This window comes from Papaver somniferum, chromosome 2 (genome assembly GCF_003573695.1).
Source record: "Papaver somniferum cultivar HN1 chromosome 2, ASM357369v1, whole genome shotgun sequence".
Taxonomy (NCBI): Eukaryota; Viridiplantae; Streptophyta; class Magnoliopsida; order Ranunculales; family Papaveraceae; genus Papaver; species Papaver somniferum.
The window spans coordinates 126,965,043-126,990,544 of NC_039359.1; the positions used below are offsets into that span (position 1 = coordinate 126,965,043).

A 25,502-nucleotide genomic window follows, 5' to 3' on the forward strand; every position below is an offset into this window, starting at 1 on the left:
TAGCTAGTTTTATTAACCTTAAGAAGACAAGAATAGCCGCTCAAATGTCGAGATTATAATGTCGAATCCAATGAAAATCTTATTCATGCACTACATTAATGCTTTCCAAAATATACAAAGAGGTTCACTGCACAAAAGTGAGTTGAAGTAAGGATAACTCCAATGCCGAATGCTAATCCCAAGAACCCTTATTGTGAACTTCTATATATATAGAGCTATAAACTAACAATGTACCATACAACTACCACATCAATAACCACTTCATTCTTGCATTTGCATTCTAGTGTTTGTGAAAGAGGGAGATAAACAACTTTTGTTGTAAAATTGGCATTCAAAAATCTAGCTCTCTTTGCCTTGCCATAATGGGTACTGGTTTTCTTTTATGCCAATCACTATTCGGTTGTAGAAACATCAGTTCAGGCCAAAATACGTTTTTGATGGCAGTCGGGGATGATTTGGCTACAGTGACGTTTAACTATAATAAGCTGAACCATCGTTCGTTATCAAGTACGCCAAAGTGGAGAGTGCTACTGAGAAGAATAATCAAGGAGAAAAAGAAGGTATTTGGTTCTTCTACTTGTTCAACTCGAGCCTCATATGATCCATCTAGTTACTCGAAGAACTTTGATAACGGGTCTTTTTATTGTTCGGATGAAGAAGCCGACAGTGTCTCAAGACTCTTGACGGCTCGATTTGTTGACATGTCAACGGTGTCCGGAAGGAAAATACTTGGTTGATTATTGTACAGCTAACTATTTAGGATCCAAGAAATGAAGAAGAAAGATTATTGATCATCAATATCTTTTCACCTTGATGAATATATTGTATTAAACTTCGTTCAAACATGTATATTACATATTCAGAAGAACTTATGTTTTTTTTTAAGTTCTTCTTATTGTTCAAAACTATAAGTTTCGTACTTCGCAAAATCTTTTTCTTAAATCGTTCTCGGAGAGTGTTTCAAACTCGGTCACTTTAAAAGTAATTTTTGACTAAATTAAGTTGAAAAGTCAAAAAGTAGATGGAAAATGTATATTTCAGAATAACATTTAGAAATTAAAAAGTATTACTAATTTTTTGTGAAATAATTATTTTTATAATTTCTGACTTCCGTAAGCCATTTCTATTTCATGGGAATCAGAAGCACTTTTACTCTTCTTGTGGGTAGATATAAAAATATTTTTTGAATAAATAAAATCAAAAAGTAGACGGAAAACATAAATTTAAGAATGACTTTTATAAATAAGAAAGTAATCTATTGTTTTCTCTGATTGGCGAGATTGGGGTATACCCAGATTTATATGGACATAGTGCCCTTACTAAGGGGACGTCAAATATGGGTGAAGTTACAATACTACCCTTACCCTTTATAATTCTAATTACCCTAAATCAATTTTATTCTTTTCATTTCATCTTCCTTCTTCTCCTCCATAACCATATCGACTCTCCATCACACCACCATCAAATCTCGTCGATTAATTCGTCGTAATCGTCAATTTGAAAATTCCGATTAATCTTTAAAAATGGAGGCACTACCGCCGAGGACTAGTAAGATGAAACAAACAAATAGAAAGCGCAATGAATTTAACCCCGGAATTGCAAAATTAGTTCAACAAAAAGAGAAGAAAAAAGTAGTGAAGAAGAAGAAATCAACGCCGCTGAAAAAGGAGAAATGACGCGATTGAGAAAGTAAGGGCCTAGTTAAACTCACTCCAGTACTTCAATTTCATGTTTGCATATTAAATTAGGTCAGAAAAATCAAAATTGTGAATCTGCAGTTATTTAGCCGGCAAGGTGTTTGTTCCACGACCTTGCCGAAATTTCATAGCTAGGTTTAGTCGGCAAGCTCTTAGGTTGAAGATCTTGCCGGCTGTTTAGTATCTGTAACTGCTAGTTACAGGGTCGGCAAGTTATTCAACCTAAGACCCTGCCGACGTCAGTTTATTTTTTTTAGCCGGTGGGTTATAAATTTTTACCCTGCGGGCGGTATTTCAATTTTTTATTATCTCCTGATGCCATGAATTTTGAAAGTCGGAATGGTATTTGAATACCACCCTGCCGGCTTTATGTTAGCTGGTATTGTTTTGATTATAGAGCCTGCCGACTATTGATGTTGAAAATCCCGTGTTCAAGTTGTTATAAGTCGGAAGGTTATTGGAATAAGACCCCGCCGACTGTACTTTAGCTGGCATGTAGTTTAGATACCGACTCTTCCGACTTTTGTGTCGCCAGCAAGGTTATATTTGTCGACCCTGCCGACTGTTGATTTTTTTTTTTAAATTGTTCTTGTTTAGGTCGCAAAAGGGAAAGAATAAAACTGTTACTCCTCCTTCAAGACCTCCTAGTGTTGGTGAAAAACTCTTGGCTGCAACACATCGAGGGGAACTTGTTGAGCCGGGGACGCTCAAGATCCGTGTACGGAATGATTCTCAACCACCATCGGAACCAAGTGATTCGGATGAAACTCCAGATGAAGACCAATCAATTCCATCTGGTAGAAGAGGTGATGATGATGATGTTGATGAAAAAACTCCGGCTGCTGGAGGAGGTAACAATGATGATGATGATGGTGATCAAGACATGCCACCTGTTGGAGGAGGTAATGATGATGTTGATGATGATGGTAATGGAGATAAAGATAAGGATATCGAAGATGAAATTGTTGAAGAGGCAGTGGAACAAGAATAAGAAGAAGGAGGAGATGGAGAACAAACTCAAGCTAACGTTCAACAAACCCAAGCTTCAACTTCAACTGAAACCGGAAAGAAGAAGAGGGTTATCACTAAACCAGCTGATTCCCACATGCCTCCCCCTCACTTGAAGGTTAGAATAAAACCAGGTGATCCTCCAAAGGGAACCTCATAAGATGGTGGAGATGTGCTTTTTGGATACAAAGACTCATGGGCATGTCAAATCCATAATACTATCGTAAGTAATCTCAATTCGTCTTTATTTTTTATTCAAGTGTATCTATATTAAATTTGCGTCAAGTGTTTGTATTTTTTTTTCATTTTGTATTTTTTTGGTATTTAGGATCACAAGCATGCCATCCATATCATGAGGCGCCAAGCTTCATGTTCAGTGACTAAGAATTGGAATCTTGACGATGAATTTGACGAGGTGAAAGCGATTGTCAAGAACTCCGGGTTGTGGCCTGCGGTGGAGAGTTCGAATATTGAGCATGATAGAGCTACCGTATCTGCATTCTGTGAGAGGTTCTATGAAGATACTGATACAATGTTATTCCCATTAGGTGAGATGGCGATTAACTCCCGATGATGCTCATCAAATTCTAGGCCTCGAGGTTGAGGGAAAAGCAATCAGTGAGGGCTTCGATAATGGCATTTCTTGGGAGAACATCTTCAAATTGACCAAGAAATTGTTCGGTTGGGATCAGATTGAGACGGAGTCAATGCTTGTGATGAAGAATGGTCATCTAAGCAAGAAGTTTAATCTGAAGAAGTTGAGGGACACATTATCTGGGACCAAGAAAATAAATGATGAGGAAGGAAGGGTGGACTTGGTGCGAATCAATGCTACCGCGTCAGCTTATTTGCTCTACGTCCTGGGAAAATGTATCTTCCCCGACAGTTCCGGAAGCTTTATCGATGTCAGGTATATATTGGATCCCTTAAATAAGATGCATGAGTATTCTTGGGGTACTGCGGCGGTCGCCTTCTTGAACAATGAGTTGACAAAGGGTTCAAGGGCACTCACTGCGCAAGTTAACGGAAATATATGTCTCTTCCAGGTAATTTTATTGTCTAAATCATTTATGTTTTCAAAATTATCGTAAGAAGATTCTTACTAAACTTTGTGTTTGCATAGGTTTGGATATATGAGCACTTCCCTACTTTGGTGAAAGCCAACTCCTACATCAAAGTGAGTGAGAATGTTGCGATTGATAAGCCAAGAGGGCAAAGATACAGTTTTAAGGGTGGTCAGGATAAGGAAATGCGGCAACATCTTATCAAAATCCTAATCGCCTTGGACAAATTGACTGCGGATGAGGTAATATTTGATCCGTATCGAGATGCTAGAAATCAAGGTTCAATCCAAAGGAGAGATGATGTTGCATTATACTACGAACCCTTGTTGTTCTCCCATGGATTTTGAATGTACGATCCACATCGGGTAATGCGGCAATTGGGTTATACATCCAAGAAGAACCTCATTTCGATGCTGAGCCGTTCTTTCAAGTGTTAAGGGATGACTGCAGCACGTCCCAAAAAACTATTGATGTCGCTTACGCTCCACCGCCAGTTCTAGAACATTGGAACGGAAGACGTGGTCGTAAAGTCGATACGAGTCTTTTGGACGAGGTGACCGAAGGTCATGAAGCTAATGAGAAATACATGACGTGGTACTTGGGTTGGGCTCGTCCTATTGTGATTAGGGAACCGACTGCTGAAGAATTGGATCGTATGAGGAAGATGACATCGAAAGACCCAACAACAAGTCTTAAGTTCTTTGTAAATATTTTTGGGGTTGCACTTACTATTTTAAGATTACGTTATCGAATCATTTTATTAATTGTTTGTTGTTTAATTGAAAATAGAAGGAGCATTTGAAGACCTTTGTGAAGGTGTTGTGTTGCGCGAGAGACAGATGAGGGCCTTTGTCGATTGAAGAGCGAAGCAAGCACATTGACTATGCTAGAATTGTTGACAATGAGGATGCCTATGAATTGTTCAAGCAAGCTGATGCTGAAGTAAAGAGGGAAGAAAAATCCAGGAGGGAAGCACAAGCCAAGATGAATGCTGACAAAAAGAGGGCTCGTTCCCGTGGTGATGATAGTAGTGGTAGTGGTGGTGCTCGTGATAATGCTAAACGGGGCCGTGGTCGTGGTCGTGGTGGTGAATGAATGCAGTCTCTAGTTTATTTCTTTATGTTGTGGTAGACAAATGTTAAGGTTAATGGTTGGACAAATGTTTTTATTTAAGGTTTATGGGACATGTTTTCGTATTTTGGACAAAAAATGTTGGATTTCTAGTTGTTGAATGAATGGTTTGTTTAGCTATGTAAAGTTTCAATACTTTCGCCGACATGCTTTTGTAAAGTTACATTGCCGAATAAACCAGGGCCGGAAAGGTTGTGAATTGTCAGACTGCCGGCCCTGACAGCGGAAATGGTGTAGTTACTAGGGTCGACAAGGTAAGCATATTAATACCTAGCCGGTTGTTTTACAGCCGACAAGGTATAATTTTATCGACCTTGCCAACTATGTGTTGCAGAAAATACCTTCTCCTGATGCCTAAAAGCATAATAAGGTCGGCATGGTTATAAATCACGATTTTTCTGACTATACGATAACCGGCACGCTAATGACCAAATACCTTTCCGACGGTTATACAGAAGAAAATGAACTCCTGATGCCTAAAATCATCATAAGGTCGGCATGGTTATAAAATATGACCTGCCGACTATATCATAGCCGGCACGCTAGTGACCAAATGCTTTTCCGGCGGTTATACAGAAGAAAATGAAATCTTGATGCCTAAAATCATCATAAGGTCGGCATGGTAACAAAATTTCGACCCTGCCGGCCAAACTTAGTCGGCATATTGGGGAAACAAAAACCTCGCCGGCGAATTCAAAATTCAAATTTTTGCAAGTACAATTGCATTGATTAACTACCATAACGGCCAAATTTGGGCACCATCCTACAAATACACCACTTCTCTCTACAAAACAACACACAACTATTTGCACATAATCTCCTAAGCTCATATCATCATACACTCTATCTAACTCACCCAATAACTCTCTACATACAACGGTGGCATCATTTGATTTAAATGAAGATTTGACAATCACCAAATCTTGGTACGCGGAAATTCGAGTTAGACATCAGTCCTCCGTAAGGGTGGATGCCGTAACCTTTTGGGCTAGGGCACACAACAAATTTAGGCAAGAGTTTGGGAATCCTAATGGAAGAAGTATTCAACAAGTCCATGATAGGCACCTAGTCGTCGAAAATGCGATACTTGCTTATTTATCTCTCCAACCACGGATTTTCAACGCTACCAACTTCAACTTGTCCATTGAACAATTTTAAGTGTTTTTGTGGTTTATTTTACGTGATCCATGTTGTTTGATCTTCCTACTAAACACCACTAATAAATTAAGTTTGTGTTTTGTTTTTGTAGCATGAAGTTGTCAAAGTGCGGTACTTGGAGGAAAAGGGGGAAGCATTCGCATTCGCTGCAAGCTATGAATTCATGGTCTCCAAAATCCCGGAGTATGCCTCGGACTTCACGCAGGCCGGAGATGACTGAGATTCCTCCAATGAAGATTGATGGTTTTAGTGTAGGTTTTGTGGGTAGATCTCTATGTAAACACTCACGAGACTATAACTCGTCCACTAGGGTTGCCTAGGGGTTCAAAGGCTTGATGCACATGCTAAGTGCATTCATTTTTCCGTCGACAAAGAGTTATATTTTATGTTTCAATCAATGTCAGCGACGGAACCAGGAATTTATGTCTGAGTGGGCTAATTTTTTTTTTATGAACACCGTAATTTTTCTCAACTCAACTGTAATAATGATAAAAACGTCAAAAGTACATGAAGTGAGCAAGATGCGTCGTGTTGCATTTTTTACTTTAAATCAAGTATCAGATTTCTGCTCGAGAGTTTTTCATTTGAAACAATGTATAAAATCATACATATTCACCTTACTACTACCGCGAACAAAATAATAAGGGTTTTGGGTTCAACACTCTCATCGTGAAGAAGTGAAGAGACACAATAACCAATATCCATGTAATACATAGAGTGATAAATTCGTTGGGTGATGACACTAGTGACCTGAATTCGACACTCGTCAGCACCATTACCAATTCAAAAAAAAGGGAGACACGGTAAGAAGTGGAAACAAAAAAATGATAGTGGTTATTATAAAAAGATTAGATTTTATGATCTCTCACAACTTTCAATCCTTTTTACACTGAAAAATAAAACAATGTGATCATTTTTAAGTTTTAAATCATATTGTACAAAGCTAGCAAGTATTCAAATTTGATAAAGAAGTTATAACTCTATGTATTTTTACCATTAAAATGAAAACAACTTTATAACAAGATGCTTTTCTCTTCTCCATCTAATGTAGGATCTCTTTTTGTGGGACCGTGATCCTATCTCTTTGAACGGCTAGATACAATTCATTCATATAATATCGCAACATAAGATTTAAGAATAGAAGCATCAGAATGTTTCAAGGTTGTAGTTGGGCTATGTTAGTACTTGGGCTAATTTTAATTCTTACCTGGGCTATTTTTCACAAAATCTGAAAATCACAAGGGCGTAACGAGTTTTTGCTAGTTTTTTTTTTTTTTTGGGTGGGTGGGGTGGGGGGCTCAGTCTAGGTAAGTCACCCCCAATACCGTCCCTGATCAATGTAGTAATCAAAATTGTATGAATAAAGTGAATTACATCTTTCCATACTCTGTTTTTTGGTGGGTATAACTATAGGTCGATAAGGTTACATTGCCGACTTTTCAACAGCCGACAATGGTAGAAATTATGTGCATGCCGACTATATGATAATGGGCATTGTAGGAAATATTACATGCCGACCGTAAGATTGCTGGCCCAAGATAGTCGGCATATTCTTCATTCAAAGACCCTTTCGGCCTAAAAAATGTCGGTGTCTTCTTCATCCGCGGACCATGCCGGCTATACTTAGTCGACACTTTATTCAAACGTAGACCATGCCGACGAAACTTAGTCAGCACCTTATTCAAACGTCGACCTTGCCGACCTTTCACATTTTCAAAACCAAACTTTTTGATCGAAATCGAACTCATAAGATAGATTAAAGGTTTAATCTACTGAATTCATAATTTCAAGATTTTAATCTAAACTCAATTAATTAACCAAATCAGAATTTTTAGTGTTAATTAAACAAGGATATATTAGCCATTTAGAAAATACAAAATTAAGGGATAACTTTTTTTATTTCAAAATGTCTTAGGTTTTGTCTCATTAGATATACCCGAATTAATCTGAGTATACCACAATCAAGCCAAGATTTTTAGGATCGCGCCTATATACAGGGCGGCAATCTTGTTCACACGTCGGTTTTTTACACACGGCCAAAAATAAACAAGTGTATTTTGTATGTGATAGATACAGGGCCAAAAACTAATACCGTCCACCACCGTCTTCTTCCTCTAATTTATTCCTTTGTTACTGCTCCTCCACCCGACATGTCTATGGCAATAAACTGCAAACCTCACACCTTTATTTAATCAAGCCCTTGTTTGTGGATTGGTATTAGCTTTATGTTTATAACAGTAGTAGAGCAACAATTTATCACCTTGTCATAGAAAATCAAACCTCCCTGATTAAATAGAAAGCCTAGTTCAGATGGAGCGACCAAGAAAATTAAGTTTGAATCCATGACCTTCTATTTTCTTTTCCTTAAAGAGATTTTTTCCATAATTAATTCGTATCAATCAAGTTTGAAGTATTTTTATCTGTTTTTCATGGATTTAAAAATTCAAATATAGGATTTTCCAAAAATTATTATGGACTGTCTGCAGAAAATTATTATGGAAAAATAGGATCTTCCGGATTTCTTTAGGGTCCCCTTTTATGTTTTCTTTATAACATGAAGAGAAATAGTAATCAACGATTGCACAAACAAAACTAGATAAAAAAAATTTCTTTCAAAAACCTTCGTCCATGGCAGCTGATAATGGTGGTGGTGTGTCGAAGAATGGTGGCAGATATAAGAAAATAACAGAGAAGGGAAGAAGAACATAATTAGATTATCATTCGTTCAAGTTTCAACAAACCCCTAGTTACATTATTCTTTACATGTATATCTCATTGCCAACCAAAGATAGAAAAGTATATCAGAATGGTGGTCATAGAATAAATATGTTTTTGGGCTTTTAGATAGAAAAGTTGAAGAAAATTTACTTGAGATTCAAAGGCTGGACAGACTGGAGCAAGTTGTCGGCACGTCTGATAGTCTTTCTGGTGAGCAGTTGAGAGCCAAGGCTGAGTTTCATAAGCTCTCGAAGATGAAAGCTATTTTTTGGTGGCAACGTGCTAGAATCCAGTGGGAGGAAGAAAATGAGAGAAATACTAAATTCTTTCATAAGAGAGCCACTTCAAGACAAAGATGCAACTCTTTCTCCCAACTGAATGTCAATGGTTCCCTCACGTCCGGTAAGTCTGTAATTAAAAAGGCAATTGTTGACTACTACACAAATTTGTTTGAGGAAAAGAGTCATTCAGTTGGATGACCTTCTGCATCCAATGTTGGAGAGTGGTGCGGCAGAGGAGCAAGAAAAACTATGTACGGTGGAGGAAGTTGTTAGTGCTATACAAGATCTAGGGAGTGACAGATCCCCTGGACCCGATGGTTTTCCTATAATGGTTTTTAGTAAATGATGGCATTTTATGAAAGACGACATCCTTGATGTGGTGAATGATTTAATGGTGAATGCTCATATAGATTGGAGACTCAAATCAACCTTTCTTTTTCTGCTTTCCAAGCATAATGAAGTGGTAAATGTAACCGATTTTAGACCGATTAGTCTCATGGGAAGCATGAACAAAATTCTGGCGAAAATTTTGGCAACCAGATTGAAAGGAGTGATGAATGATCTTTGAGCAGTAATCAAAGTGCGTTTGTTAGTGGAAATAGACAGCTCTTTAATTGCTAACGAGGTCATTGATGCTTACAACAAGATGAAGAAGTCTGAAATTCTTTGCAAAATCGACTTCCAAAAGGCGTATGATAATGTTTCTTGGGAGTTTCTCGATTATACACTATTGAGGATGGGATTTGGTATTAAATGGAGACGATGGATAAAGCCTGTACCCATCATGTCAACTTCTCTGTCTTAATCAATGGGTCATCGAATGGTAGGTTTGAAACCTCTAAGGGGTTGAGACAAGGTGATCATTTATCTCCCTTTCTCTTCCTCTTAGTTGTTGAATCCTTAAATCTCCTTTTCATTAAAGCTTGTGATATTGGTTGGTTTAAGGGGTTTGAAGCAATTCAAAATGAAACTGTGGTAAGTCATTTACAATTTGCAGATGACACGTTAGTGTTTCTTCAAAATTCGTCCAGTCAAGTTATGCATCTTAAAAACATTCTTTTGTGGTTTGAAATTAAATCTAGTTTAAAGGTAAACTTCAAGAAGACATCTTTAGTTCCAGCGGGGAGGTTTCACAAATTCATTCTTATGCCTTGTCTTTTGGTTGTAAGGTTGAACAACTCCCTATTTCTTACGTAGGTTTGCCTTTAGGGGATAAGTATATGTCCAAGGAAAAGTGGCATATAGTGATGGAGAGAATAGAGGCTAGGTTGACTATATCGTCAACTATTTATCTTTCTCGAGGAGGTAAGCTTATCCTAATTCATGCGGTTCTACAAGCTTTGCCGATGTACTTTATGTTGTTATTCATAGCTCCTATTTCCGTTATTAAGAAGATGGAGAAGCTTTTCAGAAATTTCTTGTGTAATGATAAGTGCATATATAATTCATATGATTTTAGTGTCCATTCCATACTTGTTTTAGCTATTATTCTTGCATGTATTCGTATTATTACTCTTGTTTTCTCTTATTTTCCTCTAATAGGTGAAGCATCCAAAAAGGAGCTACAAAGTGCTGAAAAGAGCTAAGGAAAGAAGTATTACAAGTATCCAAGTGCCCAAGTCCAAGAGAAGTTGAAGAAGTGCGACGAAAAGGAGCAAAATGCTCAAAATCAAGAGATGGGCCAAAGAACGAGATTAACTCATTCAAATTAAGGATTTATCATCAACATATTGAAGAGAATTGAAACATAAAAAGAATGCAACAAGAATGAGGTCATTCCGTGTTCGGACGAAGAAGTTGTGGCCAAAACAAGCTATTATCGAATACCGAAGACAGTAAAGTATGCAAACGGGTACACATACTTTAATTCCGAAAATTTCTGCCGGAATTTATGGTACGCGTACTGGTACGCATACTTAGCAAGTAGGAAAACGTGTATTCATACCTTGGAAGGCTTAAGGTCACGTTTGGGGTCGTTATTTCGTATTTTCGGGTCGGGTTCTTGAGCCGAACTAGATACTTGATGGCCAAGCAATGTAAACCTATAAAAATAGGTATTATTCCTTTCACATGGGGAGGATCAATCTCATATCACAAATTTTATATCAAAACCTAGGGGTTAACCACTTTAGGGGGAAACCGCCATTATTCACCTTCTTTGTAATATGAGTAGCTAAATCTTTTGTTGATTAAGGATGAATTCAATGTTCTAAGCGTGAAGCTTTATTAATAATATAAATCTATTGAGAGTTTTTATCATCACCATTTGTCTTTACCATATCTAGAGTTTATGAGTGATTCTTAGATTGATTTGGGATGCATACTAGATTAGTCTATTGACTGCTCTATTGCTAGTAGAAGTTATGAGATAAGTAATCGTCGATTAACCCTCTACACAAGTAGAAATCGCGAGACCTTACAGAGGGATTCTGTGGAGCAATCGTGTGTGAAGACAACACCAGCAAGTAAACCTTGATCTAAGAGTTTAACTACTAGGATCAACCTAAATTCACAAAGATTATGGCGTTCGATTGGATTACACCTTGAGTGATCTACTACTTGGTGGTTCGTTGGATATAATCTGGTAGTCGAGAATTTTCGTATCCAGTGATTGAAGGATTTTTGGGGATAACACTGATCTAGCTGTTATTCAGCGGTTGGTGATGAATGGTTCATACGAAAGATAGATAAATATATTAATCTTGTTAACGCTTGGTAACGACGAAGGATTCCTTGATCATCCCTTTCTTCTTATTGTCTCTCTATTTATCTTAAAACCAAAACCCCCTTGTTATTTACTTTATTTTTCTAATACAAATAATTTATCAATTACACATCTCTCTGTGGGAACGATCTCTTACTACTGCTATATTACCAGTTAATTATAGGGAAATATATTTATTAATTTGTTGCATTAACGACACGCATCATGAAATGATATGGAAGATAAGCATAAAACTCATCTTGTTAGATGCGAGGTGGTGAACTGTGAGAAGGATTATGGTGGATTAGGAATTAAGAAGATTAAATCTCTTAACGTAGCTTTGATTATGAAATGGTTGTGGAGGTTTGGGTGTGAAAAACGGCCCTGTGGAGGACTATTGTTGCTGAAAGCTATGGGGAAGATATTTTAGGGTGGTACACTAATAAACCTAAAGGAGCTTACATGACCAGTATTTGGAAAGGGATTGAAAGGTTTAATGAACTTTTAAAATCCCATTGTCATATGTAGGTGGGTGATGGGGTCGCGACAAGTCTTTGGAACGACAAATGGTTGTCTACGCTGTGTTTGAAAGATCTTTTCCCCTATTCTCATGCAGTTTCAGAAGAAAAAGATGCTACACTCGCTCAACTAAGATACGTTAATAATGATGTTGTGGAGTGGAACTTGGGAATCACGAGAAGAGTGCAAGACCCGGTTATTGCTGAGCCCTCTTCCTTATTGCTTATGTTGGAAAATTGTCCACTTGGAGATGTTAACTCAAAGGATAACCGAATTTGGAGTGGTGAAACATCGAATGGGTCTTTTGCGGTAAAGTCTTGCTATAAGTGGTTGCAAATTTCAGAGCCACGTCCTACTAAATTTATCACCCGCCGAAGACCGTGGTCTAAACATTGGCCAACAAAAGTGAGTTTTTTTCTTGTGGGATGCAGGATATGGAAAGATATTTATTCAAGATGTTTTGAGAAGACGGGGATGGCGTAAATAATGGGTTAACCACTGCTACCTTTGTGTGCAGGATGAAAAATCAGTGAATTACTTCTTAATCCATTATAAAACGTCTTGGGAAATCTGGTGCTATTTTACCAAAGATCTTTGTGGTGTGGACGACGCCTCCGGATATAATTACTTTGGTGAGTTCTTGGCATAATATTAGAAATTCTTCTCGGAAAGTTCTGGTTCTTAAAGTTTTACCGGCTGCAATTGTTTGGTCTATCTGAAAGGAGCATAATGTAAGAGCCTTTCAAGATAAGAGTAAGGAGGTGAATGAGATTATTGAGCGAGTAAAGTTTACAGTGGCGAAATGGTTGTATAATCGCGGTGTCTTTAATGGTGTCACCATCCCGCAATTCACAATTAGCTGGAAAGAAGTGATCTTTCAACCTTCCTGATTTGATTTTGTTTTTGTAAGGAGATTTTGTAGAGTCAGATTTGAGTTGGTTCGGCGTTTTGTGGTATTTTTCTTGTGACCTTCTGTTTTTTTGTTGTATGCTCGGGGTCGCTTCTTTTTTCACCCTTTTCTTTTCGGTTGGTTCTCTTTGGGTTAGAGAACATATTTCATGTACTTTAATCCTTCATCTATAAAATCTTTAATTTACCGATCAAAAATAAAAAATATCTCAATGACAGCTGATTTTTAACATGCAGTTGCAAATGTAATTAAACAATGTTCTTCTTAAGATCCATCATAGACAGAATGGGAGTTTTGCGATTTGCAGTGGTGGGAGACAGTGAACAACGGTGGGTTTTGTTTTTCAAAGTAATTACTTTTTCGTCCATTTGCATTGACACTATTCATCACAATTTTGACCCTATATATAGCTTTAATCGGTCATGTGTACAGCTGCGGTCATTTTTAAAAGTTATTTTTGCTTCCTGAAAATTTGATTGTAAAATCTATTTTTATTTCCCGATAATTAGAAGCACTTCGACCTTTCATCTGGATGCCCTTAAAAGTAATTTTTGACTTAATTAAGTTAAAAAGTAAACAGAAAACATAATGACTTTTATAAGAAAGAAATACAGTAAAAACTCCTTTAATTAATATTCGACTTTTTAATAAATTATTTTAAATAATATTTTTAGTCGGTCCCGAGTCGGGGACAACGTGCCAAATTAATAATTCGCTAAAACTATTAAATAATATTTTTTTGATTACGTATGTAGTTCCCATATGAAATATAAATTAATACTACCTTCGTCCCACTATTAGATGACCTAGTTCAAGTTTGCACAATTTTTAAGACAAGGAAGGGAAATGAGCATTATTAAGTATTTTTTTACAATTATACCCTTATTGATAATAAAATGTAAAAATTAGAAATGATTTATCTCTGAAACTATACCATGGATTTTCGTAAACTTTCTATCGTTGAAAAACATTTTAAAGCACCTGCTTAATGAATATAAACATGGATACCAAATTATACATATTTCTTATCCTAACGAAAATCACTTAAAATGATAATTTTAGAAAGATCCCCTTGTTTAATGAGATAGGTCAACTAATAGTGCGACAAAATTTTAAACTAAGTAGGTCATCTAATAGTGAGACAGAGGGAGTAATTCATTATATCTTTGCAATACGTTAATGACTTATGGATTTTTTTTTAAATGATTCATTTGTCTTCTGGTTTTTGCTAAAATCAATATCATATTGAATTTTATCCCTAAGTTTTGTTATCACTGTAAAAATTTCTGGTGTCGTTTCTCATAACTCAGCAAGAAATTATTTAATGTGCTTGCCGCTTTAACAACCTCGTTTCGTGAAGGGGAATCTCTTGTAGAACCTTCATCACCTTCTTTCCCATCTTTATCAGTTCCACACCGCTCTCAATTATTTTTCATCAATCAACAGTTGCGTAACTTCATTTTCTTCTGGATATTCAGGACATTTTGACATTCATTGAATTGCGATAACCCATCTTTTTGATCATATTTTGCAAGACTTGAGTGAACTCACCGTCTAACCGTTGATCTGAATTATCTAAACTTGTTTTATATGTTGATCGAAGTTTACAATTAAGGAAAGTGGGAGATTGAGGGGTGCTTTGAAGAATTTAATATTCTACGATATTCAGAAAATAATTATCTGATAATAAATTTCTCTATAAGTTAATAAAATATTAATTAGTAATTGATCGGTTAATTGATAACTCGCTTAATTGATAATTTTTGGTGGTCCCAACAACATTAATTTATAGACTTTATACTGTATTTTGTTTTCATAATTCTTGACCTCTAAAAGCTACTTTTGCTTCCCGAGAATCATAAGCACTTCTACCTCGGTTGCCAAACTGGCTATCAAGAATCAAGATAGCGCCCACTTTAAACTCCTCTGTTTTGCTGGGTCCTATAAATTTCACGTGTGACCCATCATATTCAAAAACATTATTCTCCTTTCTAGGGCTTACGCCGCATACGATACAGGACCACTGTTTTCATAATTGCGAAAGAATTTGGGTATGCAAAGATGAAAAGAGATGCTACTGGCAGAGTTCTTGATGATAATAATCAATCAACGTCTTGCAGCAATACCAGATATGTTGGGTCTTCGTCACCAAAGTCTTTGCAGGTCTTTGTGAGATATTCTGGTGGTAAGACACAAGTAATACATGCAAATACCGATGATACAGTTGAATATGTTCATGAACAAATTACAAAAAAGACTAAAATACCTGTGCATGAGCAAGGTTGTATATATTACAGAGGAAAAAAACTTGAGATGGATAAAACCCTAGAATATTATTCGATACAGAAAGATGCACAGCTTCAATTGGTTGCAAGGTTGAGGAGTACTAAAAATCCGAAAGCATGGCAACTTGTAAATAAGTTAGTCTCCACAGTAGGTAGTCTGTGTAGAGGTGAATATCGTGGTGCAAATACAGTTGTTGTTAATGATGTTAAGCTGTTCGTTAATATGTCTTCGGGATTGACTGCGACTATTTTTGGTCATAATCAAGTATTTGTAGACGGTGGTGCTGCGGCAGCTCTGGTTATGCTGTCTGTGTCACCAATTACAGGTAACAAAGAGTGTGCTGAAGAGGCAATCCGACTTTTTTTACAGCCTCTTAGTTCAGCAACAATTACAGCTCCTATCGTTTTAGAGTTCTGTCAATTGCTTTATAGTAAAACACCTCAAGACAATCCGCTTTTTATTTCTTGCCTAAACACTCTAGGGGAAATTTTGGCTATTGCGGTGATTAGAAATAATGTAGGCATAGAACATGCTAAAGGAACAGTTGCAAATATGGGGTTGTCTGCATTTGTATCTGAGCTGGGAAGTAAAGTGATAAAGGGTTTAGACTCTTGTATTAATCCGCAACAAATTGCTGTAATGTCGTTGTCAGATGATGTTCGTAATTTTATTGCATTCTTTAATCCTTTGTGTAAAATAATTGAGAACGGGTTAGGCAAGATGGTTTCTGTACCTATTTGTTTGACTGATTTACTCCTATGTTATAACGTGGAGCTTGGAACGCTGCACGTAATTTTCTTAGAAATGCTTGGAAAAATTGATGAATGCTTGAAAACATTGGAGATTTCGGTTGGCAAAACTGATAGTTTTCGGACTCAGCAGGGTCAATACCTTTCTATATTAAAGACACTGAATACTTTATCTAAACTTTATCAAGGTGCTGAAGAAAATATTCTATCTGTCCTGCGGTCAAGGAAGGTTGCTTTAAACACACTAATTTTGGATTCAAGGAGGAGCGATAATCATCATCGTTGGATTCTTGAGCATAAGGATTTGACAACTTCTGAATCTAGGAGGCATTTGACGATGATGCTGTTGCCTGAGGTGAAAGCTAATGGACATTTGTTTGAAATGCTTATAAACAGGGAACAGTTATTGGCTGAATCATTTGAGTATATAAGTAAAGCTAATGTAAAGGATTTGCGTTATGGTCGACTTTTCATGGAGTTTAAAAATGAGGTAGCAACTGGTCCTGGCGTTTTAAGAGAGTGGTTTTGCGCAGTCTGCCAAGCAATATACAATCCACAGAATGCCCTATATCTAGCCTGCCCAGACGACAAGAGAAGGTTTTTTCCTAATCCAGCATCCGATGTACACTCACTCCACCTTGAATATTTTCACTTTTGTGGCCGGGTAATTGCGTTGTCACTGGTGTACAAAGTGCAAGTAGGAATCCTATTAGATCGCACATTTTTCTTGCAATTGGCTGGTAAGACCGTGTCTTTGGAAGACGTGAGAGACGCTGATCCATTATTTTATTCAAGCTGCAAGAAGATTCTAGAAATGGATACTGAATTGTTGGATTCAGATGCTTTGGGTCTAACATTTGTCAGTGAAATCGAAAAATTAGGATCCAGGACAATTGTGGAGCTCCTTCCAGAAGGAAATAGCATTGCGTTGAATAGTAAGAACCGAGTAGAGTATGTAAATCTCCTTACACAACATCGTTTTGCGACCTCGGTCTCACATCAAGTAAAAAAATTTGCCGAAGGTTTTTCTGAAATTCTAGGCAGTACAGACCTGCTTGCGTTCTTTTTTCGGAGTTTGGAGCATGAAGATCTTGATCGGATGCTGCATGGAAGTGATAAAGCTATATGTGTTGAGGACTGGAAAGCGCACACAGAGTATAATGGCTGTAAAAGAACTGATAGTCATATCATCTGGTTTTGGAAGGTAATTCGCTTATCCTAATATCCAGGTTTTCACTAAGCTCTGAAAGATTACTGTCTAAAGCAATAAAACCTTGTTGCAGATTGTAGAAGGCATGTCAGATGAGCAGCGAAGGGTACTTCTTTTCTTCTGGACATCAGTGAAGTACTTACCGGTGGAAGGTTTTGGTGGGCTTCAGTCTCTATTGCATATATACAACAAATCACACAACTCCTATGAACACTTACCTTCAGCGCGCACATGCTTCTATCGGTTATGCCTTCCGCGCTATAAATCTGAAGCTATAACGCAGAAATCTCTTCAGATCATCACCCAGGAACACTTGAGCTGCAGCTTCGGTATGGGGTGAAACACTCAAAAAAACAAAAAGGTTCAATAGGTGGGTCGCCGTTCTTTTTGGTGGGATATAACATCAAAGGTTGGTTGCTTATTGGGGTTGGTAGCAGTATGTGCAGAAACAATGGAGGAATAGGATCATAACTTTTTAAATTATTTATTTTTTATGTATATGTGTAAATTGTTAAACTGCAATCTAATTTTCTAAAACTGCTCAACATTTGGTTGCTGCATAAAAGACCTGGGTCAGAACAACAGTGGGTAAGAAAAACCGAGTATACTTGGTTGCTGCCTGAAATCCCATGTTTTCCTGCCTCTCTTCATTTATGAGTCCTAATGAAGCGCTTGATGTGTGTACTAAATTGCAGCACAAACCTAAATGCATCGACAATAATAAGCACTTTCTGGACTTGGTGATCTACGCCCTCATCAGCATCTTCAGCAGAAGGTACCAGTGTTCACGTCTACAGATCCTTGCATAACCAAAACTGGACCCATAATATCATTCCCTTTTCATGAGACCATGATATCTAGAGCAGTTGCCATCGGGTTAACAATGTGGTGCCACACCCACAATCCTCAACGCGTGGAACAGAACACCTTCATTTTGAGCTAAAATACATGCAACATCATGTGGAGTATTGTGTTCCAAGTGTTGAACACATTTTTATTTGTAGGCAAAATGTTCCGCTTCCTGGATACATTTATCCTCATGTGAAGGGTCGGTGTAGGCAAATAATTGAACATTTTTAAGAAACATAAACCTGTACTACTGGATAATGTTTTAGTTAACTATGGAGCACTAATCTGCATCACATGTGACTCCTAGCTAGAAAAACTAATAATTAATAGCTATATCACCAAAGTTGTACCTTGTTCTCAACACTAGTCCAACTTTCCATGTAATATTCTCACTTGCTTGGTGTCTAATAATCTCGCTCGCCTCCTCTGTGTGTGGACACGTACATCGCAATTGTGCAATCCGCATCCCTAAAGTATACAGAGAGCCGTTTGCCAGGTACTTGGATCATGTTATACCTGAAAATCTTGATATGCGTAGAAGCCCAAGAATTCAGCTCTCTCCTTTACGTAACAGATAAGCTGAGAGATTGGGGTTGCTTAGAAATGACCTTTAGCTACATAGATAGGGTCGGCAATAGCTAATTTTATTAACCTTAGGAAGACTAAAACAGCCGTCCAAATGTCGAGATTATAATTTCGAATCCAATGAAAATCTTATTCATGCACTAGATAAGTGCTTTCCAGAATATACCTAGTTCACTGCACAAAAGTGAGTTGAAGTAAGGATGAATCCTATGTCGAATGCTTATCCCAAGAACCTTATTAAGAACTTCTATAAATATAGATAACCTTATGGACTTTAACCATGTACAACAACTACCACATCAATTACCATTTAATTCGTGCATTATCTCTGGTGTTTGTGAAAGAGGGAGATAAAACAACTTTTGCTGTAAATTTAGCTCTCTTTGGGTTACCATGGTGGGTACTGGTTATCATTTATGCCAAGCCTTATTCGGTTGTAGAAACATCAATTCAGGTCAACATATATTTTTGATGGCATCCGGCGATGACTCGGTGACATTCAACTATAATAAGCTGAACAGTCATTCATTATCAAGTATGCCGAAGTGGAGAGTACTATTGAGAAGAATAAACAAGGAAAAGAAGAGATTATTTGGTCCTTCTACTTGTTCAATCCGAGCGTCATATGATCCATCTAGTTACTCAAAGAATTTTGATAACGGCTCTTCTTATTGTTCCGATGACGAAGCAAACAGTGTCTCAAGACTCTTGACGGCACGATTTGTTGACATGTCAAGGGTGTCCGGAAGGAAAGTGCTTGGATGATTATTATAGCTTACTATTTTGGAGCCAAGAAATGAAAAAGAAGTATTGATTATCAATATGTCTTTTGATCTTGCAGAATATATTGTATTAAACTTAGTTCAGATTTGTAAGTTACATGTATTTAGAAGAACTTTTTTCTCTTAAACTCTTTTTAGAGGGTGTTTCGAATTCATTTTTAACAATTTTTTTTCTTAATTCATAGGGGTGCTTCGAATTAATTACCATAAAAGTAAATTTTAATTAGATTAAGTCGAAAAGTCAGAAATTGGATGCAAAACAAAATTTTGAGAATAATTTTTGAAAAATAAATAAAAAGAATTATGAAATAATTATTTTTTTTTGTTATGAAAAGAGAAGGAGACAGAAAAATGGAGAATAAGATGACAGAAATAATGTGCATGTTTACAAATTTCACCGTAAGAAAAGTCATGGAAGAAAAATCTGATGTTGACACTTGATAAGTTTATTAATATACCTATCTATTTGCATCAAAAAAAAATGTGCATGTTTACAAAGGTTTAGGACTCTATTTATCGAACGAAAATTCTCGATGAACCGTGTATCTATGCTACCCAAAAATAACCCACTCACAACCTAAAAAATTCCTCGCCACCATTGAAGCTTACTACTCACCATACCTAATCCTTTTTTGGACTAGATCTGAGAACAAGAAAAAGGAAAGAAACCTGCTCAGATCTAGCCCAAAAGGGAAAGTTCAAGTGCGGTAATAGAGATTTTGGTTGGAAGTTCAAGTGCGATAATCAAGATTCAAGACACTTGGCATATGATTCTCATACTTATGAGAAGATATCAAGAAGAAAATACTCTATCAACATGGTTGGATTATAATCCCAAAATTATTCTTTCAATATTCAGATTGCTTGGTACTCTTGTTCGTAGTTTGTTACTTCTCTTCACAAATTACTCTTTGTTTGTACCCTTTAATTATATCTCGATTCTTGATCTTGATGTTCTTGAAGTCCATGTAATCTCTAGATTTCCTACTCCCTTGTACTCCAGCGGATAACATACACGAAATGAATCATCGAAAAGAAGATACACATCCCGGTTTTTAGGGCAACTACCTACACTCACATAGAGGAGAAGGATGGGTTCAAGGTTGAAGTTAGACGTTAGGGCTATGATCCCATAATATCCCGTCAACACTGTTTGTAATTTTTAACTCATGAATGACTAGCGTCTCTCCCGTCTCAACGAACAACAAGAAGTTGGATGCTGCTATCCCATGTGTACTGAAAAGATAATACTTGTCTATTTCATATCTATCAGGAACTAATGACATGGGAGATATCTCGATCATGACTGTTGCATTTCAGTTATTTGTCCACTCTACCCCCTTGGTGTACCAATTGGAGAGCACACATAAGCGCTTTCAGTTTTATGATATTTGTTCCTTGGAAGGAATGGTTGTGGTAGTTGTAGGCCATGTCTGGTTATTGGTAGGGTCGAACAAATGGATTGAGTAATTTCGCTTCCCCTGAAAATGGGTCTGATACTGATCACTCTGTTGCAGCAGGGCGCTAGGGCCCGGTAAAATTACGTTTGTCGCTTAGGTGTTACCATGCCGCGAATATCTGAATAAGGACTAACGGGCGGTCAGTCGTATTTACATGAGCCTCATATCATGCGGGGAAATTATTCTTGCGTAACCTCACCTTAGGACAGTCTGATGCTTTGGACTCCAAAGAAGATTCTGGACAGAGGCCTTTCAAACTTAAGAACAGAACAGTAACTAGGTCGCTTGTCAAGTGGGTGAGCCTTCCAACAGAAGACGCAACTTGGGTTAGCGCAGAAGCCCGCTACCCCGATTTCAACGCCTGAGGTGATCAATAGGGAGGGAGGGGATTGGTAACGCATCATTTCTCATTAAAGTATCCCAATATCATTAGTTAATCCTATATCATCCTCTGCTTCAAAGTTGAGCGGGGAAGTTGGGAAGGGTAGCAAAAGTTGTTGAAGGTGTTTAAGATAGGTATTGGCAATAGCATGACAAGGATGACCATTAGGTTCTTAGGTTAATAGGAAAAAAAAAGATTTAAAACAAAAGACATTTGATTACGACGAAAATAATGACTCTCAAGTAGACCGAGATCCAACTACGGGTCATTTCTTGGTGAACATAATCCGTCATCATTTCTTCTATTCCTGCATTTATGTGTCAGAATAAAGAGAGGTTCAGTAGGGAAATAAAAGAGCCGAGAATCAACGAAAGAGCGGGTTAGTTGACTTTAAGGGTGGGATTTAGGACTCACTCGTAACTAAGAAGTGATGGTACGGAAACAGATGATGTTATACTTTGTAAACTCCCACTTACTTGTAAATTAAGGGAGGAACTCACTTTCTTGTCCCAAAAATAGGTCCGAAGATTCGAAAGAACTCGATCGTAGATGCCTCTCCTTTTAGTCGAGTAATTGAAATTTACTTAACCTAGGTTGTTTACTTACTTGTTATACGTATAGATTCATCCCCTCTTCGAGCTTGAATTGCTCAAGCTTCCTTCATCTTCATATGATCCCAACCAATAGATAGAGACAAATGGGAATAACCAAACACATCTATAAAATTCCAATACCATGTAGATGCTTCAAAGCCAACATGATGCTCCTGGGTTAGATGACCAAGATATTGGCGGAAACCACCAACGATCGAGAAGAGAGTTCCTATAATCACATGAAAACCGTGGAAGCCAGTTGCTAAGAAAAAGATAAAACCATATACACTTTCCGAGATCGTGAAGGGTTCTTGGTAATAATATTCCATTACTTGAAAGATAGTGGACACTAGAGCCATTAAAATGGTAGCTACTAAAGCATAAATTGTGCGTCTTTCCTTCCCCTCGAGTATAGCATAATGAGCCCAAGTTACAACATCTCCAGATGAAAGGATAATAAGGGAATTAAGAAAAGGGATTGCCCAAGGATCTAAAACAAGAATCCCTTTCGGCGGCCAGCAATATCGGATCTCTATCGTAGGTGACAAAGACGAATGAAAGAACGCCTAGAAGAAAACGGAAAAGAAGAGAACCTCTGACACTATGAAGGGAATAAAACCATATCGAAGTAATGAGAAGACTTGCACCCACTTTACATGAATGCATGTACATCACAATGATCACACCTCCTATGGTAGGTTCTAAAGCCCCGAGTGAACCTGAAATAGGCCAAGGACTTGGATCTACCAAATGAAAAGAATGTCTCTGAGATTCAATCACAACAACTTTGACTCATTGTAGTAAACCTTCCCACTTCCCTCTTCAGAATACCTTCTAAACTGAAAAGGGCTCTTTGGGATCAAAACTTTCTCTCACACTACAAGGAGGGAAGGTTCTTTCATTATCTTGGTAGAAGTCTTTCTCGACTCCTTTCAGTTGAGTCTCTTTGAGCCTCTCCCTGCCTTGTACAACAAGACAGTAAGTGAATTCCCATAAGTCGAGTGTCTAAGGTCCCTAAAGGGCACCTCCTTTAAGAAGCTTCGATGAACGATGTGAAGGATTCATTCTTTAAAGAACAATGCTTCCTTGACCATGGAAAACGTGGCATTAGGTCCTTTTTACAAGGCATTTCCCATACAAGATTAACATAAGTGCTAAATGAAGTCTTCGAGAGAAAATAGAAGATGTTTCTTTCCGTTTCTCGTGAGACATTGATCTCTTTGAAGCAAGAAATTAACATCATTTTCCTCCATTTTCCCATTAAGTCCACAAAGTGGCACCATTATTGTGAGACTTCCGATAAGTTTGAGTACATGTAGGACAGACCGGTGCTAAAACCTTTACTATAGATCAATCCTCCATTGGATGCCTTACTACGGATCTTGGTCCCCCGCTGTGAAAGCAGTTCGTTCCGTAGTTTGAGAATCATGTTGATCCCTAGAAACCTATTGGAATCATTAGTTATGGAAACATAAAAAGTAAAGAGGAGAAGGCATGACCAGAGGAATTGTGTAAAGGGAAAATTAGGCGCAGGCCAAAAAAAAATAATATTCTCATTGTCAGGCCCACAATTAATTTTAGGTACCGTGACACCCATAATTATTTCCGTGGCCCCCATAATTATATGAAATTATTTAAAATGCCTGCATGACGGATTATGCATCCGCATGACGGGTTATGCATCAGGGGTATAATTGGCAACGCAACTTGGATATAACATATCTAAAAATCCGCGCCTTGGAATTTTACAAATTTTATATCGTTGCAAATCTTTTTAAGAGAGCTACGCAACGAGTACAAACAAAAAATCAATTTTTTGTTTTTCACGAAAAAATCGGAGGTGATCATCATTTTAGGCAAAATTTTCGAAAACTTGATACATAACCATTATGCAGCCACCAAAAAAGATGCATAACACATTCTGCAGACGCATAACGAATTATGCAACAATTTTCTCGACTGCATAACAAAGTTATGCATCTATAACAAGTTATGTAGCCATTGTTTTGGTTGATTTTAGTGCGTACATAAAAAATTGATGCATAATGCATTAGCCATATTTTCGAATGCATAACAAGTTATGCATCAATTTTCTCGATGCATAAAAGATTATGCAACAATTTTCTCGATGCATAATGAATTATGCAGCCATATTTTCGGATGCATAACAGGTTATGCATCAATTTTCACGACTGCATAACATGTTATGCAGATATTATTATTGGTGCATGACAAGTTATGCAGTCTTTGTTTTTATTGGTTTCGATAGTGACAAAAAGGTTGCTGCATAACATGTTATGCAACCATTTCCTGGACTGCATAACAAGTTATGCAACAAATTTTGTAGATGCATAATAGGTTCTCGCAACTAATCTAAATATCGGTTTTAACTTTTGACTTTACATATCACATGGTATATTGTTGTGCATGATTATTTAGTGATTACAGGAAAAATCTGCACCTAATTCTCTATGTTATCTGATATTCGTCCTTGGTAATTCCAGAGCCAGATGCTACTGCGGCTAAAGCATCCGTTGGGTTGGCAAGTGTTTTACAGGTTCCAACTGATACGAGCTCCGAGATAAGAAACCAAGTTCAAATTGAAATACCTGTCGAAGAAGGTAACTTTCTGCTAACAAAGAAGAGGATACTAGTAGTTTTAGAATTCCCTATTTGGTAGTATTGTAAATTGAAATACCCGTGGATGCAAAAACAGCTGAACAACCTAAGCCAGTAGAGCTCACAAAAGCCGAAACCTTTTTTTATGAATGTAAACAAGAAGAGCCTGCTGCCACACTTGGTGTGATACCAGAATCAAGTCATGCTGTCCAAAAACCAGTTGCAAAAGCAGAGCCAAGCATTGTTGTCGAGACACCAGTTGCAAAAGCAGAACCAAACGTTTCTATCGAGAAACCAGTGGCAAAAGCAGAAACAAACGTTGTTGTCGAGAAACCAATCGTCAAAACAGAACCAAGCGTTGTTGCTGAGAAACCAATTGCAAAAACTGAAGACCCATCGAAGGACCTGGAGAAACCAGTTCTCTTTCTTGAATGCATGGAATGATCCAATGGAGATCATATCTGAGAAGTAACTGGTTGGAGGAGGTCCTAGAGAAAGAGAAATGATATCGACTTCATCCTCAATGGCATCATCCATAGCGCGAAGTACGTCTGCACCATTACAAAAGCTGAACCAACATGGTTTCTATATGGCAAGTCTAGCACAGTGAACCACCTTTCGGAGTTCCTCTAGCAATCACAAATTCGATACCATTCGTTGAAAAGCATTATAACCTATTCACGGAAGCCATGAGGGTCTGTTGTCATAGACTCAACATTACTGTAGTCATCCCCCTACTTACAGATGAACGTACAGATGGAGCCTTTTTAGATTGATTTGCTTTCTCGTCGTTGCTC

The 25,502-nt window shown here is 37.5% G+C and overlaps 1 protein-coding gene and 1 pseudogene across 1 annotated transcript; one reads left to right on the plus strand and one right to left on the minus strand.

The window, feature by feature from the left end:
• The first annotated feature begins 9,810 nt into the window (after positions 1-9,810).
• On the plus strand, positions 9,811-17,895 carry LOC113351915 (E3 ubiquitin-protein ligase UPL5-like). The gene is made up of 5 exons (XM_026595822.1): positions 9,811-10,032; positions 10,140-10,362; positions 12,378-12,589; positions 15,186-17,429; positions 17,509-17,895. Exons 1-5 carry the CDS (start codon positions 9,811-9,813, stop codon positions 17,773-17,775), a joined length of 3,168 nt encoding a protein of 1,055 aa, XP_026451607.1. The 3' UTR covers positions 17,776-17,895.
• Positions 17,896-22,116: 4,221 nt separating this feature from the next.
• LOC113351916 lies at positions 22,117-23,151 on the minus strand (annotated as a pseudogene).
• Positions 23,152-25,502: the final 2,351 nt, after the last annotated feature.